This window comes from Poecile atricapillus, chromosome 5 (genome assembly GCF_030490865.1).
Source record: "Poecile atricapillus isolate bPoeAtr1 chromosome 5, bPoeAtr1.hap1, whole genome shotgun sequence".
In the NCBI taxonomy this organism is placed as follows: Eukaryota; Metazoa; Chordata; class Aves; order Passeriformes; family Paridae; genus Poecile; species Poecile atricapillus.
Window position 1 is genome coordinate 9,496,204 of NC_081253.1, and position 18,630 is coordinate 9,514,833.

The 18,630-nt window shown below is 46.6% G+C and overlaps 2 protein-coding genes across 8 annotated transcripts in view; both read left to right on the forward strand.

Moving 5' to 3' along the window:
- SLC12A8 (solute carrier family 12 member 8) overlaps window positions 1-8,076 on the forward strand; it is a 50,902-nt gene extending 42,826 nt beyond the window's left edge. For 3 of the 4 annotated variants that reach the window (XM_058840399.1, XM_058840398.1, XM_058840400.1), the window contains exons 11-14: window positions 316-413; window positions 1,963-2,080; window positions 4,322-4,382; window positions 6,972-8,076. In XM_058840399.1, the coding sequence (XP_058696382.1) occupies window positions 316-413; window positions 1,963-2,080; window positions 4,322-4,382; window positions 6,972-7,137 (443 nt within the window). In that variant the 3' untranslated portion in view covers window positions 7,138-8,076. Of the gene's footprint in view, window positions 1-315; window positions 414-1,962; window positions 2,081-3,598; window positions 3,756-4,321; window positions 4,383-6,971 lie in introns of all 4 variants that reach the window. The other variant, XR_009277782.1, reaches the window with a different exon arrangement.
- Window positions 8,077-15,795: 7,719 nt separating this feature from the next.
- Window positions 15,796-18,630, forward strand: part of HEG1 (heart development protein with EGF like domains 1) — a 51,842-nt gene continuing 49,007 nt past the window's right edge. For all 4 annotated transcript variants that reach the window (XM_058839407.1, XM_058839410.1, XM_058839409.1 and 1 more), the window contains exon 1: window positions 15,796-16,246. In XM_058839407.1, the coding sequence (XP_058695390.1) occupies window positions 16,063-16,246 (184 nt within the window). In that variant the 5' untranslated portion in view covers window positions 15,796-16,062. The remainder of the gene's footprint in view (window positions 16,247-18,630) is intronic.

Sequence of the window (18,630 nt, forward strand, 5' to 3'; positions counted from 1 at the left end):
CAGCATTAGTTAGTTAAGCTTACTAAACCCCCCTGAGGGAGGAAAGTATTATTTTTCTTATTTCACAAATTGTGAAGCTGAGGCAGAGATAGACAAATGTGGCCTTCTAATGGACCTGGTAGCAGAGCTGCTAACTTTTTGGGTTTTTTCTTGCACTTCTTTTCAGTTTTCATTTTAGAGGTTTTGGTTTAACTCTGTCATACCCAGCTGTCTGTTAGACTTTTTGCTTTGGTTCCTGGAATCTGGTAATGTAAAGTAGAGGGAAGAACCTCACATTACAGCTCCTTTCTAATTTTTTTTTTTTTTTTCCTCTAGAATCATCTATAAAGCAACAAAACCCAGAACTGGGGATTCAGCAAATACCAGAATCCTTTTACTCCAGATTTTTCAGTCACTGGATTTCCTTTGCTGGTGTATGTAATTTTCTTTTATTTTGAGCAGTGGTTTGGGATTGTAGAAAACAATAGGAAATTCCCGCACGTACTGCAGTAAATACTCCAGTACCCTAAATAATGGCTTTTGATTCTTGTATTCCAGGTCACCTGAACAAAATACTCAAGGTCCCATGCATCCAGCAGTTCAAATTCAGGGAAAGCCCAATGGCATGTTAAATTAAATAACAAGAGGAAAATCCCCAAACAAACAAACAAGCTCCAACCCAACTCAAAAGTACAAATTCAAAGTCTGGAGTCTTAGGACTTTAAAGATGCATGGCTGCATGGGGAAAAAAAATCACTGTCCCTCTTTTCACTGTGTGCCAATCTGCTTTTTCTTGCTGTGTGATGGAGTGAGACATCATCTTCAGAGCTGTGTTGCTTTTTAATGGGCCAGATTCTACAAGCTTGGGGTGGGGTTTCATTAGTGCTGACTTCCTGATACCAGCTGCCTGGCTATGAAAGTCCATCTTTTGAGGGAGGAAAGGAGAACATTTCTGCACCATGTTACTTTAAATAACTTTTGAATAGCTTCTGCCTCAAGCTGCTGAGAAGTTTAAGACACTTAAATTCATCTTGGAAAGATGGATTATTGGGCAGATGACAGAGAAAGGGTCAGATATACATAATGAATGAGCCATATGGCTTTGCTGCATGGATGAGGATTTCATAGCTGTGCATAAAATGTAACAAACCCACTCAAATAACCTTCTAAAGCTCATTAGTTTAATACTCAGATGGAGTTTTGACACCTACTTTTCAAATTCATTGTTGCTGCTGTCAACAGCCAGCTCCTGGTGAGGGGTCCCACTGGGCTGCAGCACCAGGGGTGGGCTGGGAGTGGTGGCCGCTCTTTAGGATGACATCTTTAGGGGGTTGTGTGCTGATGCTATCTCTGGGGTCATATCTAAAGTGGCTCCCAAGTGAATGTCCTGGCAGAGCCATCAGCTCTCTGCTTTTGCAGGGGAATTTGCTTATTGAGATGATGGATGTGCTCATTAAAGCAAACTTGGTTTCCTGTCAATAATCAGGCTTGGGAGGAGGTTGCAACAAAGCTGGGATGGGATTGACAGTGCAAAATAAAACCCTGAGCTACAATCAGATGTTTTTATTCATCCTGACTACTCTCCCCTCTCTCCTCTCTTGGAGCTTCACTGATTGTGTCAGCTGGGACATTTTAGCTCTGTCTTTGTGTGCTGCCCCTTGCTGTTCCAAACATCCCCGATGGAGATGCTACCTCTGCCCCTGTTTGTATGCAGCTAGAGCCAAATCTCCTCCTGAGCTGCTGAGCCTCTGGATACTTCTCTTGGAGAAGCCCAGGCATAGACCCACACTGCCTCTGGGACTCAGGGAAGCTCACTGGAGCTACTCCATGCTGCTGAAGGTGACACTGTAAACCTGTGCTGTCCCTCCTTTTAAGAGTGAGACAAAATAAGGCTCCCTGTAACGTGGAAACCTGGTCTTTGACTGTCAACATGGTCTTACCTCCCAGACCCTAGGGTAACCCCAAACCATGTCTTTCCAACAGGCAATCATGTCCCTTGTCATAATGTTTGTCATTCAGTGGATCTACACCCTTGTCAGCCTGGGAGCAGCAGTTATTCTGTATTTCTACATTGGCCAAGTGAGCCCAGGACTCCCTCTTGGTGAGGTTTTTTTTTTTTTCCTGTATTATTAAACCTGCTTAAAAATTCATTAAGCTTTAATTTAACTTAATTAGGGATTGAGACTCTTGTGTTTAATATGCAGGTGACACAGTGAACGATGGCAATTTGTTTCATTGCTAGTTTAAATACATTTTCTCTCTGAGCCTTTAATCTTCTGTTGGATTCTAACTGTAACTAGCATTGGTTTGATAGTTTGAACATGGTGCTTATTGCTTTATTATATTGTGCTTTAAATGGCAAAACCAGATACTAAGATTTGATAGGGATGGCAGTTTGTAAATGTATCCCAGCAATGAGAAAAATCTGCCATAAATAAGTTTTATTAAACCTAATCAATCTAAAGCCACCTGAGAGAAGTTTAAGGAAAATGAGAATTATGATGAGTGTCTCATCAAATCTCAGCATTCATAACTGTGGAACAAGAGAGCCTTTTGATTCCAGAGCTAAACACGTTGAATATGTTGGGAACATAATCTGGGAAAATACTTTTAGGCAGAGGGCATTAGAAAGATCTGTGCACATGATCGGCTTAAACAAGTTCAAAATTAAACAGTGAGGCACATTCAGCAGGCAGCTCATGAGAGCCCACAGCTCCTTGGCAAGGCCACTGCGGGGGTTTGCAGTGCACTGTGTCTCTGAAGGGACATGATGTGGGCATCCTCAGCTGCTCATGAGTCTATCCATCCATCCATCCATCCATCCATCCATCCACCCACCCACCCATCCACCCATCCATCCACCCATCCATCCATCCATCCATCCATCTGCAGGTGTGTGAGGTGCATAGCTGAGTGCATGCCTGGATGTGCAGTTTTTTGTCCAGGATGAGAAAAATCAAGAGCCTGAGTTCATTTGCAATATATTTGCGGAAATAGCTACCTGGGTTTATTTAGGTGAAAGATTATTAGACAGTAAGTAAGTACGTGCTTGATTTCAGAAATGCCAATGATGAGAAACCAAAAACGAATCACCACCTTTCAAACATTTCTCAGTTGTTCTTTTTTTACTCCTGAGTGACTTCCTTTCTATGTATCTGTAGGGGATAGTTGAAAAGAGCTGAGATTGTGGATAGTAGTTGCTAATTTGCATATTTTGAAATATATATAAATTTTAACAAAGTTGTTTATGGCCCCTATATATTAAACAAAACATAAAAAATGTTTTCAGGTGTTGGAGTCTTTTTTGCCTTTGTGTGCTCACTGTATTATATCTCTGTAATCTGCTTTTGAAATATTTACCAAAAATGACTCTGATAAGAATTTCTCTGTCAGTGTGCAGAGGGTTTTGGAAGCTGATCTGAGAAACAGCAGCATGATTAGACATTGTTTTCTTGGTTTCTTTTGCACGTGCATTCTCATGCATATAGTAAAACAATGTGTGCCATTGAAAATGTTAGAAGTGAATGCTCAAAATTCAGCCTGATTTTTACTTTCCTGTGAGGGAATGTCATTTTGCAGTCACAAGGTTCCTGATGATCTGTGAATTTGTTCTTCAAAGGACCAGACAGCCCTTCTGTCTAGAAAGGTTGGGAGACACTGGCCTGAGAGATGCTCTGGATTAGGGGCCAGATGAAGACCTTGGGAGGAGAAATGCCCTGTGGTTGACACATGCCTTCTCTCTCTTCTTCTCCAGCAGCCCAAGCTAAATCCAGCAGGTGCTGACAGGGCTTGGTTCTCCCTGTCCCTCACCATAAACTTCTCCTGCTGCTTTTACTTCCAGCTCTGGCACTTCCTTGCCCCTGCAAGGACCCAGTGCAGGAAACTAACTCTCCTGAGAAATCAGAAAAGAAATCAGTGCTGGTGTAATAAGCTAAGCCAGCTCTCCATGGGGTCAGACAAGAGGGAATGAATGGTGAGGCCACAGCCTGGCTGGGGTTGGCTGAATGGCTCCTCCTGTCTCCCCATCCCTGTGGTGGGAATGTTTTTTTGCAGTCCAGGGAATGAAAGGTACTGTTGTGGGTGTCTGTGCTTTGCTCATGCTTTAATGGGGTTTAACAAGCTGTTTGTTCTCCATGGGAAATTTGGGTTCATATCTGGACAGTAGTTTAAAAGCCACAGCATGTAGAAAGACTGAAGGAATGTTCTCACTATCTCAAAATCTTTGGGTACTGCAGGCTAATAACAAGCATGCTGGTTTGAGATTTTATGCAAAAATTCAGTGGTGTAATGCTATTATGAGAGAATTAGCAGCATACTGACTTCTTGTGCCTTTTCTCCATAGGAGCAGCAGCAAATTTCAGTTTCTTTGGCTGGATTAAGTCGGTTTTGATCACTTCATGCAGGTTGGTACCAGTCACTTGGCAATGACCAACACACGGCTCATTGCTCCCGTGACCCACTAATGAGCATAGAGAAGGCTGGAAGAATTGACTTGCTTATTATCTTAAGCAGTCTTTCTGCCCCTTCTTGCATACTCAGGGTTATTCTTGCTGAATGGTAAAAAGAGCTGTTTGCTCTCATTAACCTGGCATATGGCTGGCTGTGGATGTGGGGAAGCAGGAGTCTCCTCTGCTTTGTGTGTAGGAATGTCAGCTGATAACCATATCTTGGTGCCTGCAGCTTTATCTTACCTCAAAGGTCTGTGCTCAAAATTTATGGCTCAGGTTGAACAGGGAAATCTGAAAGGAAAGGAGAAATTGGAGACTCCTTCTCTTCCACCCATCATTACCGAAAGCAAATTCTTCTGGTAGTGCTGGAAGAACACTTGGCACACATGGCAGCTGTGTTCAGGTTTCACAGAGGAAATCTGGGGCAGGGAAGCTGCAATAACTTCAGGGCAAATATGATAAAACAAGGTCTTTGGTAAAGGAACCATTCAGTATTGTGTTTGCATGGGACTGCAGTAGCATTGTCTTGGGGTTTTGATTCCCAGAAGACCTTGAGGGATTTTTCTGGTTTGTTATTAACTAATTTTGTTGAACTTATTTGATGCTATTAATTATTCCATCATTTTGGGTTTCCTATAGCAGTTTTTGAGCACCTCTGCCTCTGAGCAGTGGGCTTTGAGTTTCTGGGTCTGTAGAGTTTGTTTTTTGTTGGGGTGAGAATGCCATAGCAAGGACTGTGCAACATGAGCTGCCATGCATTATATGTGCCAATTTGCTGTCTCCTTCAAAATAAATGAAAGTCCAGGAAATTAAGCACATTGGTCTGTCTTGCCAGTCCTGTCTCTGTCCACAGTTCCTATAACTTGGCCACATGCTTTTGGTAGCAGAGGTGGTTGGGTAGAGAAGCCAGGGGTGAGGGATCTCTCTGAAGTCCCCATGATAGGTCTTAGACATAACTGCACTTAATTTATACCATTTAACAAAAGATTCTTATGGGATGATGATGCCTTTGCATCTTCTCAACAGGTAAAGGGTTGAACCTTGAGGAGAGGGGGGAATCAGTCCAGGTTCTGTCATTGGTGTTTAGTGATGGTTCTCCAAGTACAGCGAACTTGAGAGTTCACTGCTCTGAGAGACCCCACTCAGAGGGAGGTGCTGGTCTCAGCCCACTGTGGGCCAGGAAAGCTCAAAGGGTCTCACTGTGGCCTGCTGCTTACAGTGTAGCAAGAGAGTTGGCTTTGGTCATAGTCATTCTCCATCTTGGCCACACTTTTGTCAGTAACTTTCTTTGAATGTTCTATAACAAAATTGTTGTTCCACTTGGGCTGTTACTCATGCAAGAAAAATAAGTTTCCAAGGATATTAATTGAAAACCAGGAGCTGTTAGCATTAGTTCCCTGGAGCAGACAGTGTTTCTGATAAGCTCAAGAGGAGTTGAGCCCAGGTGCTGTTTGTCAAGGGCCTAACAAGCACTTCTCAGATCATGGTGCAGCCCAAGGGGCAGGGGGAGTGGGTAGCACCACCATCTGTGTTTTCTGCTTACCTCATTCGGAGTATGGGATTGTTCCCTGTCCCCTTGCACAACATCTTCTGGACTGGTGACATGAGCCCAAGCCAAGGGTGAGGAGTTGAGACCTGGAACAGGGTTCTTTGGTCAGTGCAATCGATAAGCAAAGACCCTGCCAGGGAAGGCTGAGGGGAGATCTGGTGAATGCCCAAGGTAGAAACTGATCCTGTTTTTTTCCCCTCAAAGAGTGCAATCTGTGGTTCAGCCAGCCAGCTTGGTCATCTTATTCTAGTGCCAGGGCTCCTGCTCTTACTGGCACAAACACCTTGGGCTCTGCTTGGTAGTTGGGTGGGTAATCTTGAAGGCCATCTACGTTGTGCTGCAAGAAATTACATTGAAGTAATTTAGAGGTTTTTTCTAAGACCTGTTTTCCTGAAATCCAGTCAAGATATTTTAATGAATTGGAGAAAAATAATAAATCCCATTAGGCTGCAAGGGAGTTGGAGGCAGCCCAGGGTTCTTGACACCTCTAAGGCTCTTAGGTGCTTGATGAGGTCTTAGTAAGTGCTATATTTGTCTTACAGTTTTGATTTAAAAATGCCAACGAAGTTTTCTTAAAATCAGCTTCTGGGATTAAGAGATTGTAGGAAAATCTCCTGTTTTATTTAAAAGTTGCAAAAATGATTGCATTTTTTTATTGTTTAGGAAACCATAAATGGGATATTTTTCATTAGAAATGGTTTTTCTATTCCTTCTTCTCGTGCTCAGCGTGGAAGGTGTTGACATAGCCAATATCCAAAGAGGAAACCCATTTGTTACGAAAACATATATTTGCAGTGCTTATTTGGGGAAAGGGAGTACATTTTTTGTGTGCCTTCTAAGATAAATTCTTTCAGGTCAGTCCTGTGCCTCCAAAGGGCACTGAGAAGGATTGAGCCTCCTCTGGAATCACCCTGCCTTGTCTGCACAAGAGAGCACAGCTGGTAATGGATAACAAACAAGGGGTGATGCAAGCACCTCTGCTTCTCTGTTTGCAGGAGAAGGCCAGCTCCCAAGGAGCAGATCGTGGTGACACCGTCCTTTGCCACAGTTGGGATGGAAACCAGGCAGCTCACCGAGGAGAACGCAGACTTCGCCTCACGGGACCGCTACCACCAGTCCTCCCTCATCAGCAGAGAGGAATTTGGGAGCCAGTTCCAGTGAAGGACACACACACACAAAAAAAATCAATCCTTTACTTCAAAAAGCATTTAGAAGTGCTAATGGCTGCCATGGGTGCCTTTTGAAATACTTGAATATACGCACAAAGGATGTGAAAAGCTATTTATGTATTTGAGGCTTGTTTGTTTATGCCAACTACAACATTGATGGGCTTCAAACCTTACCCAAACTGAGGAGAAGAAATGGAAATGAAAGAGCCAGTCCAGGGAAGTGATGAGTTACTGAAGACAGTATAACCTTTTTAAAGAATTCAATTATACGCCCTATTGAGGTCTAAAAACTGCTGCTGCTCTAAAAGCTTGAAACACCCCATTTCAGATGTCCTCTGGGTGACTGGGGACACTCTGCCTGGGAGCAGTGACGCTGACAGCAGGAGCTGGTGCCCCAATCCCAGCTGTGCCACGGATGGATGCGACCTTCCAGGTCAATTCACTTCTCCTCCAGGCATGAATTTCCCTGCTTCTAATACAGTAATTTTCTACCTCAGCATTTCAATTGCCAAGGTCTTAGAAAGTATTTTAAGACATTAGACAATAGGGCAGAATCAGTGGCAAGTATGAGAAGATTATGAAGTATATTCACAACTGAAATCGCACATTTAAATGCAGTAATGCGGGATAATGACCTCTTCTGTAAAACTGTGAAATTATGTCTTAGAAGCTGTTCATAGTTATATCCCACATCCTTTCTGATGTGAGAACTGAGACCTGACAAAATAGCTGGGCACACTCAGAGCATTTCCTGCCTGAAGGGACAGATGGTTCAGAATTGCTTTAGCAAAATAAGTTTAGCCCCAGCACCACACATCCGTTCTGACATTATGAGGAGGGGGAAATCACTGCCTTTCACTTTGTTTAATCTCTGATAATTTCAGCCTTTAGATTATTTATTTCTCCTTCTGTGCAATAAAAGCCTGAGACACCAGGAACTCCTCTCCATCCTTTCTGTGGGCATGCTCAATGCCTTTGAGCACCATTCCACTTGCCAGTGCTAAGTGCTCTGGTGTTACTGGGTGGGGTGGGTCCCATCCCATGGTCTGGCCAGCTGCAGTTTGGCTATTTCAGTTTTCTCACAGAGGAAGGCACAGGAGGCTTTCTGCTGACCTGGAGAAAAGAGCCACCTTGGCACACTGCAGAAAGAGTATTCATTTTTCAAGGTTGCAGGTCTTTGACTAAGTGCTTTTAACCTTAATTATCTCAAGAGGCAAGAGGGAACTTGTGTTTGTGTGACCAGCTTGAAGCCACCTCAAATCAGTGATTCAGTGTTGGACACACCTTTCCAGGATTCCTTCCTTCCTGCCTCTTGCTGCTGGTTTCCAAAGAATCTGAATCTGCTGTGTGGATTTTGGGTCCCTGTTGAAGCTTCCCCAGGTTCCCTGGGGCCAGTGGCTCCAGAGAGCCCTCCCTGTACTTGTAGCATCCTTAACCTTGGCAAATACCCCTGTTGTGCAAACTTCAAACATTCCTTGGTGCTGTCCCACTGCTGGCAAGCTGCTTGGTGCTGTGTTACAGTTTCATACCGAACCATCATGCCATTACTGTAAAATCTTGTATTTCACAAAGTTGGGTCACATGCATGGTCCCTTTCCTCCTGAGTCAAGGATTGCTCAGCCCTGAATTTCTCTGTAGCTTGAGCAAAAGAAAACTGCTGAGCATGGCATGAAGGGGCTAATAGGCACAAATTCCTAGGTAGCTCCTTTGTTGGCTACTAAACAATTTACTTCCCATCTTAAAATAAGACATGAATTAGGAGATCGAGAGAGGGAGGGTGGGGAAGGTCCTTGGCTGTGTATCTCACTTGCTGAGGAGTTGCACTGGTTGAAACCAGATGATTTGGTGGAGAGCGATTTCCTGTTCAACACCGTGGCCCCTGCTTGTCCCCAAAACTGGGATGTGATGGGCCCTTGGTCTAGCGTCAGCACCGGATGGCTACTGCTGCTCTTGAGACCTGGCAGTGGAGGAAATCCTCTGCAGAGCACACTGCTCCAGAGGTTTCTGGTCTTCGGGCTCCACGTGCTGCTGCTGGTGAAACTCTTCACTGACACCTCCACCACCACAGCAGGAAGCAGCTCCTTCCATCACCTGGTAAGCACAGGCACCTGGTCCTTCCCTTGTGGCTGCAGGGAGAAATGCATTGCACAAGGCTGATTTCCTCGCTCCATTACAAGCTAAGAGTACAACAACCTTCCTGGGCAATGCTTGGAAAGGATGTGCTGACCATCCCTGCAGCATTAGCTCTGGTGTAGTTAATGCTGAGCAGCAGGAAGCCTTGTTTTAGCACCACGAGTCTGCAGTCTGGGGAGCATTGGAGACCCCATGGGTACAGACACTACAGGAATGCAGCGCTTGGCACATCAAGGAAACTTCCTGCAGGAAAGACAGAAAACAAGCAGTGATACAGCTAAAGATCATGGTGTCACGTCAAAAATGGTTGTGGCTTTGGTAGCACTCTAAAATAAATGGGTGAAATTAGGTGGGTAGGAATTTATCATCTTCACATTTAGTGGCTGAAGGGAAGAAATGTGGGTGGGGATTGCTCCTGTGAGTGGTAATGTGCTGCTTTCCTCCCCTGAGAGCCAAGCTGTGCCTCCACATGCTGGGGCTTTCATGAAGCATCAGGTTCCCTGAAGGTGGGTTTGGGACCCTGCTCTGAGCATCAGATACCTTGTTGTATATCAAGGTTGCAACTTGGCTACTGTAATTATGGAAAGGCCTTACTGTGTTTCTTAAGCCATGTGAGCATTTTTATAAACTATAATTATTTTTGTTTTGGTTTGAAATGAGTTATTATTATTATTATCATCATTATCATTATTATCATTATTATTGTTGTTATTATTATGCAAGAAATGAAAATATTCTGCTGTAGGTCAAGGTGTGAAAGCATTTGTTTTTGAGAGAGATGTGGCTATGGCACATGGTCTTTTGAAGACTCCAGCTGTAAATTGCTGGCTCTACTTTTGATGGTTTCCTTTGCAGAGAATACAAGTAGAGAAGGCAGTTGAGGATAAATATTTTATTACTTGCCTTGCAGTACTGCCTGGAAGCTCATGCTGCATTTATGATCCCTTAGCACTAAGTGGGTCCAGAAACTGGAATGTTCTGCCTCAAAAAACTTCCAGTGCAAATAGTCAGGACTAAGAAAGGGCAGAAGAAAAGCGAGGTTTTGTTGTGATATTGGCATTAAGAGGCAGTTTCTCAGTTGGTATAAATTGTCATCCACCTGGATCTGTGTCCCATTAGGAATCTGCACAGGGAGAATCTAGCTCATTAAATCCATATCTTAGCTCAAACTTGTCCTTTTTTTCTCTCCTCTTGGTTTCTCTTGACCAGCTTTGAGTTTCCTTGCATGGTTATTGCTGTGTATGGTGGCCAAACACCACGCACCTGCCATGGCCACTTCTTCACAGCAGATGTTTGTTACCACAGCGTTGAAGCAGCAAAGAGGGGTGACAGAATATGAATTGATGCTTCATGTGCATGGCTGAATTAAGGCACAGGGGGCTCTCTGTACCTTGTGAGGTGGTTTGCTCTCACCCATGCACCTCTGATTTAGATTCCAACAGGCAGAGCTTCTTAAACATCATCATACCTGCACCTGCAAGGTCAGAAGAGATTTGCTGAAGCACAGGCGCCAGCGTAGGATTAACATTTAGGTTAAGTGGGAAATGGAGGTTATTTGAATTATTGCCCTTGTCTGGGGAATTTTAGAGAAGGTAAGTACAGGGATAAAAGAGAGGAGATTTTATAGACAACCTATAAATTTGTTAGCTCTGTATGAAAGTGGAATATAATGCACTTGTTATGTTCTGCAGTGGTGTCTTGCTTCAACCCAGATTTGGCACAGCATCCCTTAAACCTAAGACAAGGTGAGACCTCAGCAGTAACAGCCTTAAAAGCTACGGATGAGAGGCTCTAGCAGCAAATTGCAGGCTAAAAATAAATCACTTTAAAGCCAGTACGGCACAGGAGAGGCTCCTTTCCTCTCTCTCTTCAGCTCTTCGTGGCTTTTCTCACATGGTTTTCATGCTCATAACCCCCAATACCTGGGATTTGCCCTCCTTGTGCAAGAACAAACAGAGCTGTGGGTACTCCCAGAAACTTAGTGATAGAGGAGCACACCTGTAACTTTATTGGATCCAACTGTCCCTTCTAGATGTCACTGTCCAGATTTAAGGGCACTGCTCTGAAGCACTTAGCTCAGCTCCAGAATATCTGGGTGTGCTCCAAACCAGAGCTGGCTGAAAAAGGTCCTAAAAGAAATAAAAAAGAAATTTAGAAGTGCTTCTTCCCAGCTACATTTGGATAGCTGATGTATTTTTTTCCCCCCCCAGAAAACAAGGGATTTTTTTTTTCCAGTGACAGGATTCAAAATGCGACATCATTTCAAGTTGTGCATTTTTCTGTGAGGGATGACTAGAGGTCACAAGACCCATATCCATCCTGACCTCCAAATGTCAAATATCTGGAATAAGCTGCTTCCAGTGGAGGTACGAGGCAAGCAGTTCTTGTTAAAATAAATCAATAAAATACCACCACCCCCAAGATGTCAAGAAAAATGGTCACTTATTAAGTGCCTTTTGGATGATTGGTATCCATTAATGGATGGCTTGTGGCATCAAGAGGAGATGCAAAGGTAATTAATTACTCAGGAACTATTTGTCCACTTTGGAAACTCAGGGCTTTTAATAACAAATTCCAGGAGGAGAAAATACTCACTTTGTACCTTAATTCATCATCAGCTTAAAACTTGTCTGAGGTTTATGAGCCTGGTCCAAGTTTTTGACATATCTGGGATGAGTTTCAAGGGAGCTGCAGGAGTTTCATGACATTGGCTGTGCCGCGAAAGGCTCCCATGGAACCTGAGAGAAGGGACTGGTCACTGTAATCCTCACAAAGTGCTACAGAGATTATTCTTCTGCACAGACTCTTGTGGTTTTTAGTGATTTCAGACCAAAACAATGTAGAACTCAGAAAATTTTGTCACATGTCTCTAGCCCCTCAATCTGGAAAATGGAAATCAAGGTGAAATAAAAACACACTGTGCTTTTCCTCCCTCAAAACAAGGTGATGGGCAGGTTTCAATTAATCAATATCAATCATGTTTTATATTTAGCTTTGTTAGAGGCTTCCTGTGTTGATGAGGTTGTTTGTTTGTTTTTAACTCCTTTGCTGTGTGTGGAATGTGCTGCTTGCTATCAGATTGAAGTGCTAAATGTGTTTTGTACATAATTTGGAGAGGCGTTTGAGGTCACAGCCTCTTCCAGAAGGATGCTGTGGCATTACTCGACATCAGGCTTTGCCTAGCCCATCTGGCTCCTCAGACATGATTTCATGCATTTAAATCTCCTATTAGTTGGTGCTTCCAAGGAGGGGGAGGGAGGGGAGCAGCCCTTGGCCCGGAGCTGCCCTGGAACCAGCATCAGCGGGATATGGCAGTGGAGCATGTGGTTGTGCTATGGGGATAAACAACTCCAGCCCCACATGGGGAAAAGCCAAGTGCTGGTAGCCTTCACTGAGTGCTCATGCTCCACACAGCCACCTTCATCCTGCTGCAGGTCTTCCTTCTCCCAGCACTGAAGATTCTTTCCCAGCCCCCAAGGAGGGTGTCAGACTCATCACATGGGTGGCAGGGTTGGTATTCCTTCCACACTACCCTCTATAAAACAGCATTTTCTTAATAAAACCAACTAAGTGAGGGGTTTTTTTTTCTCTGTTGTTTTCATGTGGCTGTTGCAACTGGTGCTCAAAAATATCAGTCATAAATTGACTCCTTCAATGCAGCGATATTCCTTAGGAAAACCCTGAAGGTAGGAATAAAAAATAAGTTGGCAGGAAAACACAGTAGTTTTAAATTTACAGGCACTAAACCTTGACAAATCAAACACCTGTGGGGGAAGAGAATGCATTTGGGAAGTCTGAAACTGCCTGAATATCGGTGTTTCCTTTTCCTTTCCAGGTGCTTGTAAATAATGTGCTGCTTGTGGACCCATGGTGGAGAGAGCAGAGAGGTTATTTTCTGATGGTGAGTACTGGTTTAGGCCAGGGGTTCACACCTGTGGGGCCTTTGCTGGGGCTGGTGAAGGCAGCAGCCTCACCACTGCCATGGGCTTCAGAGGCTGCAGTGGCACTCCTGTCCCACCTATATTAAGCCCTGCCAGGATGTGGCTCATCCAAGGGCAGCAGGGGGCCCTTTGGCCACCATTTCCTGCTGCTGGCTCTGCTCTTGGGCACCCAGTCCTCGTGGTCACGCCTGTCATGGTCACAAGTGCCCTGTTTGGTTCAGAAATGCAGCAGGTCAGGCAGGTTTAATGGGAGTTTTTGGGAGGACATCAGCTACCCCCTTCCCCCCCACTGAGAAGGAGTTAATTCAGCCTTCCCTGCTTTCCCAGCTAGTGGCACTGCATGGTGGGCTGTGCCAAGGGGGCACCACAGGGGAATGGTGAGATGGAGCCATTCGATATGACACGGGTTGTTCTTGCAGAAGTGTTTGTTTTGCATTTGCCTGTGTCTGCTATGGCTCTCGATGGGCCTGTTGAGTGAAACAGTAGGAAGAATTTATTGAGATCTTTTTGGAAAAGCATTTGATACTATTCTTCCTGCTTGTTGGATTTACAGCTTGGAAGGATGCAGTAGGAGTGTGGAGCTGCTGTGTGGTTTAGATGTTAGGGAAATCTCTTGGAAAAGGCAGAGAAAAGGATGTGAGATCTAGTTTTGGTATTAGGGCCCTCAGGCTTGAGGGCAACTAGACAGGAGAGCATCCATTTCATGCTGGGGCAAATTTGCCCCCTGCAGCCCTGAGGTTGTATCCTTGGCCTCAGAGAGGTTTCTGTGCCCCTGCTGCCTTCCCTGTATTGCACAGTTGAAAGTGTCAGATTTGCAGGTTGGCAAGGCTTTCTTTCCAGGGACTAACAAAACTTTCTAAAGAACCATATTTATTGTAGACATTACTTACTGTCTTAGGAAGTGGTAGCATGGAGTCTCGCATTTCATGTATAAAGATATTCCCAAGTGTTTGAGCTGCTGCATTGCACTACCTGTGCCATGTCCCAAAGCATCAAAATACTTCACAGCTCCTCCCCTGAGTTTTAGTTGTGTATTGGTCTCTCTGTCTTATCAAGACAGAAGCTGTTTTTTGCACAACTATTCCATACAGAATGTGTAAATACCTGGACATACAATGAAGGAGCCTAAACATGTCCTCGGTAGATCAGGCACCTTGGTGGTGACTGCCATGGCTTCTGGGTCACTCAGGTCACTCCATTTGCCAGGACTGGGGTTCTTACTTGCATGGCTAAGGCATAATCGTGATTGGTCTGTCCTTCATGTCCCAAACTGACATGGCTTGACTTGTTCCTTGGGTTTAGGCAAATTTGAAAAAAGAAGATGGCAAAAACTATAGGGAGTAGATTGATTGACAGAGGGTTGCCTCAGAGGTGGCCTTTCCCAGGGCTTTCATCTATGATTATTCAAGTACCAGAATGAGGATTTCTGAGTGTGCTTCACGGTGAAGTGGTATGGGAAGGTGCAGGAAAAAAACATTCGCACGTGTAGAGAAAAGCCCAGGAGCAGTGGAGAGCAAGTTCTGTCGGGGTAAAGCCGAGGCCATTAACGTGCTGGTGTGGGCTCATCAGTGCCACCTCTTGGGTGGAAAGAGGCTGCCAGGAGAGTTTGTGTACATCAGCCACCCACTTCTGCTTTTGGTGCAGAACGAAACAGGCAGTGGGGGGCCGTGGACCAGCCCCCGGGTTTGTTCGAAGCTGCAGCCGTCTGGACGTGGTGAGTTGTCACCAGTCACCCTCCCCTTTGGAAGGTCGGGTTCTGCTTGGCTTGTGGAAATTAAACCTGATTATGAAGCTGCTCGAAGGGAAAGCATAGGGCCCGGGAGCGACTCGAGGGGAGAGGCTCGCCAGGAGGGGTTTGTGTTCCCTGGAGAGGGAGAGCTCAGGGGGACCCCAAACCTGGCGCATCGGGGTGCGGGCAGCTCCGGCAAAGCCCAGCCCACCGCTCTGCGGCGTGCTCTCTCCCAGAACTAGAAGCACGAAATTATGAAGGGGAATTTCAGAACAATGAAGGGAAATCCTTTACCTCCCGTACAGCCCGGCCTGGGAAATTCACCACTGCAAGAACTTGCAGCCTCAAACGCTGCTGCTGCGTTTAAAAGGGAGCCAGCTTTATAACCAAGAAAAGAGCTGAAGTTGTTTGTCAAGGACTTGATTTCGACGGGAATGAAGCCGGGGGCTGTGCAGTGCGGGAGGGGGGTGTCCCTGCCGGAGCGGGGGTGGCCGTGCCCGCCGGGTGCCGCGGGATCTGCCCGCATTTCACCGCGGAACCGGGGCAGCTCCGCCACGGCTGCGGGCACGGGGGTCCCGCTCGCCCGGGAGACGCAGCAGGAAAAATAAACTAAAAGTAAAAAGAAGGGTGATTAGTATTATTGTTGTTATTATTGTTATTATTATTATTCCTACTAGCACCACTCCTAGTGATGCCGCAGCCAGCCGGGTGAGGGAGCGGGCGGCCCGACGGCTGCGAGGGGCGGGAGGGGGCGGCCGCTGGGGGCCGGGCCGGGCCGGGCTGGGGGGGCCGTGGGGAGTCGGGCCATGCCGAGCCGAGCCGAGCCGAGCCGCGGCTGGGTGATGTCAGGCTCGAGGAGGAGCCTCCGCCGCCTGCCCTTTTACTTTCGGGCGCCGGCACTTGGCCGCAGGCTGCTGCCGCTGCTGGCCGGGCCCCCCCCTCGCCCCCTCCGCTATGGGCACCCCGCACTTTTAAGGCGCCGCCCCGAGGTGGGGGGGGCACGGGGAATTAATTAAAAATCGCTGTTTACGTGGTTATTCATTGCCCCGCTCCGGGTATGTGAACAACCACCCCCCTGCCCCCCCCGCCTCCCCTTCCATCCACCCCCAGCGCCATGCCGGCAGCCTGCACCCTGCTGCTGCTGCTGGGCTTGGGGCTGGTCCCGGTCCCACCGGCCGGCTCGCTGCCCCTCGCCTCCCCACGGCGTCTTCCTCCACCTCCCCCTCCTCCTCCTCCGTCCCGAAACCGTCTCGGCCGCCCTTCCTCGCCTCCCGCCGCGGGACACGGCGGCAGCCCGGGTGAGTGCCCCGCCATGGGGATGGGGACAGAGGCAGGGACGGGATTTCGGGCCGGCAGCGGTGGCGGTGCGGGGACAGCGCGCGGGGTCCCCATCGTGCGGGTCTCTGGTGGAGCGGGACCCCGCACACTCCCCACAGCATCGCGGCTGTGGGTGCCGAGCATCCCGACATCACCCCGAGCCCATTCAGCAAAGTGTAACACTCTCCCCACAATTCCCCTTTTTTACCTTGCTCAGCTCATCGTGCTACACGCAACTGCTTCAGTGGGTGAAGGCTTGGGATGGGAATGGTGGGTGGGAAAGTGTAAACACGTTGTAGCTGTGCGGACTGACTGGAAGACTAGTGGTGGAAACTTCATAGAGGAACTTGAGAAAGGTTTTGGGAGGCACCAGGAGTAGTGTCCACATGTGTCTACCCATCCAGATGGGAAACTGGGGGCTCCTGTGGGTGGTATTCAGGGTCTGGGCTGCCTCCTGCTTATCTCCAGAAAAGCTCTCATCTCACTTAAGTACTGACCCCTGTCAGGTAGGGGGACAGATGCTATCAGCTCTCTATAAATACCCTCTCTCTGTCTCCATCGCCTACAGACTGTCAGATTATGTATAAAGTCACATTTTTCCTTGCATGCCACATCTACAGTGCTATTATCATGAGCCATGTCTAGTTTCGTGCTTTACAGATTGTGCTGAATTTGGTTTCAGCACAGGAGAAACCTTATTTCTCCCAGAATAAGCAGGGATGTTTCAAGTGTCATTCAGTAAACTGACTTACTCACCAAAGAAGGCACATAGCTCTAAGGATGACTAATTCTCAATGAGTTTGGAAAGTACTGGGTGTCTGCAGGTGGTATAAGGAATCCAATATATCAAATTAGTCCTGCGTAGGTTTTAAGTGGGTTTTGGGATTCATTGCCTGCTTGAGCTGGACTGTCAAATTTTATCTTTTAATTTTTGATGTGGAGAGAATATTGTGCTTTGGAACTTGGGGTTAAGTTTAGTTGCGTGGAGCTGTAAAATTTCAGGAAATGTGACAAAACTACATTTATAACTCTTTAGTTTTCTTCACAAACCCAAGGCGTGCCTTTGTAGGATGTACCCAGAGTAGACCAAATGTATAGCTGGGGATATCAGCTGGAATGTAGCCTGCAGTGGATTAGAAAGCTCCTAACTAGCAGTGCTTGTGAGAGCAGCTTTGTGGCTAGGATACTGCATGGAAATGAAAGAGATTTGGGTCTGTTCCCAGCTCAGCTACTTCTTTGTGCCACTCCAAGTATCGGTTTGCCCTCCAAACTGGGAGAGAATAATGCCGTTTTACCTGCTACCAACCTTGTGAAGATAAAATCTGCAACTTGCCAGCAAACTGCTCACCTATTATTTGTTGAAAGCTGTGCAAATTCCTCAGTGGACAGAAAAAAATATTTCATTTCATCTCAGCTTTCGGTTTGGCATCTTTTCCTGTGACCTTGATGACTCCTGAGAGTCAGTAGAGGAATGCATTTCCTTTGTTAAGAGTCTGAAAAGCTCAAACTATCTGTCCACATGCTGGAAAAACCATTTGTCAAGCCACCAGTGCCTGGCTGCCCGGCTCAGCGGTGAAGGCTTTGCTCCAGCAGCTACAGGTGCTTGTGAATTATGTCAGCCCCAGCCAGAAGGAACAGGGGATGCATCGTGGAGGAGTGATAAATAGCCCAGCAGTAGCTCGCTCCCCAGCAAACGGCATCATGAATTACTCTGGGTCCTGACAGCTGCGATTCACTCGCTGTTCGCTGCAGCTCCATGCCTGTCAGTCAAGGGATTGTCTGCTGTTATGGGAGCGGGCTGGGGGGATCTCCTGAATCGCTCTCAGGTTGAGTTGTGGACTCCTGAGAAATCCCTGTTTGTGTGGCTGCTGCTCCTGCCCCTCGGAGGCATTTCCCACCTCTGAAAACACTTGCTCGAAGTGGGAGCGTTTCTTGTGAACCCATCACCCTGGCACTACCAGGAAACGAAGATTCCATCTCCCTTTGCAGCAGTCTGAGCCTGGGCGGCAAAAGCCCTTTCTCAGGCGGGGCTTAGTGAGCAGATGGTGAGGCGGTGGGTGTAGAAACGGGGCTTTTGAGTCTCTCACAAAGCTTGGGGCAGGGGAGCAGGGCTGCCCTCACAGCCTCACTGCCTTCCTGGCCGGCTTGTGCCTCAGCCTGCATCTGCCACCCTCCCTGCCAGACCCTCTCTGGGCTTGTCTGCTGCAGAGATGAGGACAGATGGCTTCATCCTGTGTTTAAAATATGGTCTGAACCCAAGGAGAGTAACACAGGAAAAAGAAATTAGGTGAAGTAGGAAGCAAGAAAGCTGGTGATAGTAAAGTTAAAGCATTATCAAATCCCTCCATGAAATCTCTTCTGGCAG